General features: G+C 59.4%; 1 protein-coding gene across 2 annotated transcripts in view; it reads right to left on the bottom strand.

Moving 5' to 3' along the window:
* Positions 1-1,650: 1,650 nt before the first annotated feature.
* PHF21B (PHD finger protein 21B) overlaps positions 1,651-1,801 on the bottom strand; it is a 77,205-nt gene continuing 77,054 nt past the window's right edge. For both annotated transcript variants that reach the window (XM_075552655.1, XM_075552656.1), the window contains exon 13: positions 1,651-1,801. This exon is cut by the window's right edge and continues 65 nt beyond it. In XM_075552655.1, the coding sequence (XP_075408770.1) occupies positions 1,651-1,801 (151 nt within the window).

The raw sequence follows: 1,801 nt of genomic DNA, 5'->3' as shown, positions 1-1,801 counted from the left end.
TTAACTTTTATTATTTTTAAATTTTCAATCCATCCGGGAAGAAAACGACTGACACAGAGGACGTGAAGGTGCAGGCGGGGCGAGATACGGGAACGAAGTCACCGTCCGGAAGGGGTCCCCGCATGCCTCGCCCCGCCCATCAATAAAAGAATATAAGAATTTGTTCAACCCAGTGTTGAGTGTATTAAAATAGATCTGTATCGTACAGCACAGCTTCTCCCGGAATCGTGAAGTGACAGGGGATGGCTGCAGAGGCCTGGCCACGCCCCTGTGCTCTACACCTGTCATGAGGGCACCTGGCAACCCCCTCCCCCACCCACTAGCTGAGTGTGCGTGGCCACGCCCCCTGGTTCACGAAAGCCCCCAGGGAAGCTTGGCCACACCCCTGGCTCTGCACCAGGGTCTTGAGTGCACTTGGCCATGCCTCCCACCCAGCACCGGAGTGCATGCAGGTGTGGTCAATGCAGCTGGGCACCGTGTGAAATGCTCCCAGGTGGGGGAGCCCCAGGCTCCTGGGTGCTTGTCCTGTTGTGCTAAGTTCCTGGGACTCAAGCTTGGGGGTCAGCAGCTCTGGGAGGGGAGTGGGGACAGGGGTGGGGGTGTATGTGGCCCCTTTGGGCTCCAGGCTGACTAGGTAGCCATTCAAAGGCTGGAGAAAGGCCAACCCTGCCTGGGTCCCCACCCTTCTCTCCGCCCCCCTGGATATTCCCCCCAGTTTTTACAAAAACAAAGTCATAAAACACTCCCGGGGTCTTCCAGGGCTGACCCTCCCCAGGGGAGATGTCCCCATTCGTACCTTGAAGCAGAGATTTTTATAAGCAGTAACGGGATGGGGGCGGGGGGAGGGAATGTCAGCAAATGCCCGCCCCCTTCACATTAAATATCTTACAATAGAAACGCCGTACAAAAATGTAAAGGTATTTTTTGGCATAGTGTCTGGACTGGCAAGAAAAGTGGAGCAGATCGCTTCTTGGGTCTTGGAGGGGAGTACCCCAAAGGCTCCCAGGACCAGGTGCAGGCGGTGCCCCTCAGAGACCAGCCAACTGCCGCTCCTGGTGGTGCGCGGCTCCACGTGGCCCCTGAAACTCCTTGAGGAGACTACATGGAGGACAAAGCGAGCCCCCAAGTTTGGCCAAGGGTAGAAGGCGTGCCCGAGAGGGGAGACTCCAGATGCAGGAACAGCCCCCACAGGGACACCGGTCTTTCAAGTTAGACAGATGCACCCTAATAATACTGACAGAGGGCCTGGTTGTCCGGCGAGGTGCAAGGGGTGCCCAGGCCTGGACCCGGACACCAGGCACGCACCTATGAGTGTGAACCTGGGGAGGGGGGGTCTCCTTGCCCGAGGTGGTGGGGCATCCCCCAGGTCTGGAATTCATGGGCCTGGGGCCGCCCCTGTAGCTCTGGGAGCAGGCACGCCCCACCTGTCTCCCTTCTCCTGGCTTCAGGGAACTCCGTGCACACAAGTGCGTGCTGACATCTAGCCCCTCTCCTCTGGGACCCCCGGCCATACCCACCCCCTCTGCCTGCGCCTGTCTGTCTGTTGCTGGGTCTGAACTTCATCGTGTTATGAATTAAGGCCGACAGAACCCCGGCATGGAAGCAGGGTTCCAGGAGCATCCGTAGGGGGTGAAGGCAGGTCTCTGGGGGTCAGTTGTGCCCCGGGGGATGCTGGAGAGCAGTGTGCATGGCGGCAGAGGGCTTGGTCCAAGGCCCGGCCAGCAGCGGGGCGGGGCTGGTGGTCGTCATGGTGACCTGGAGCAGCTGCTCACCCTGTATCAGTCTGAGCAGGGCCCGCAGC

Source organism: Tenrec ecaudatus, chromosome 6 (assembly GCF_050624435.1).
Source record: "Tenrec ecaudatus isolate mTenEca1 chromosome 6, mTenEca1.hap1, whole genome shotgun sequence".
NCBI classification, from domain to species: Eukaryota; Metazoa; Chordata; class Mammalia; order Afrosoricida; family Tenrecidae; genus Tenrec; species Tenrec ecaudatus.
The sequence above is the reverse complement of the archived record's forward strand: the minus strand, read 5'-3'. Positions and strand labels throughout refer to the sequence as shown.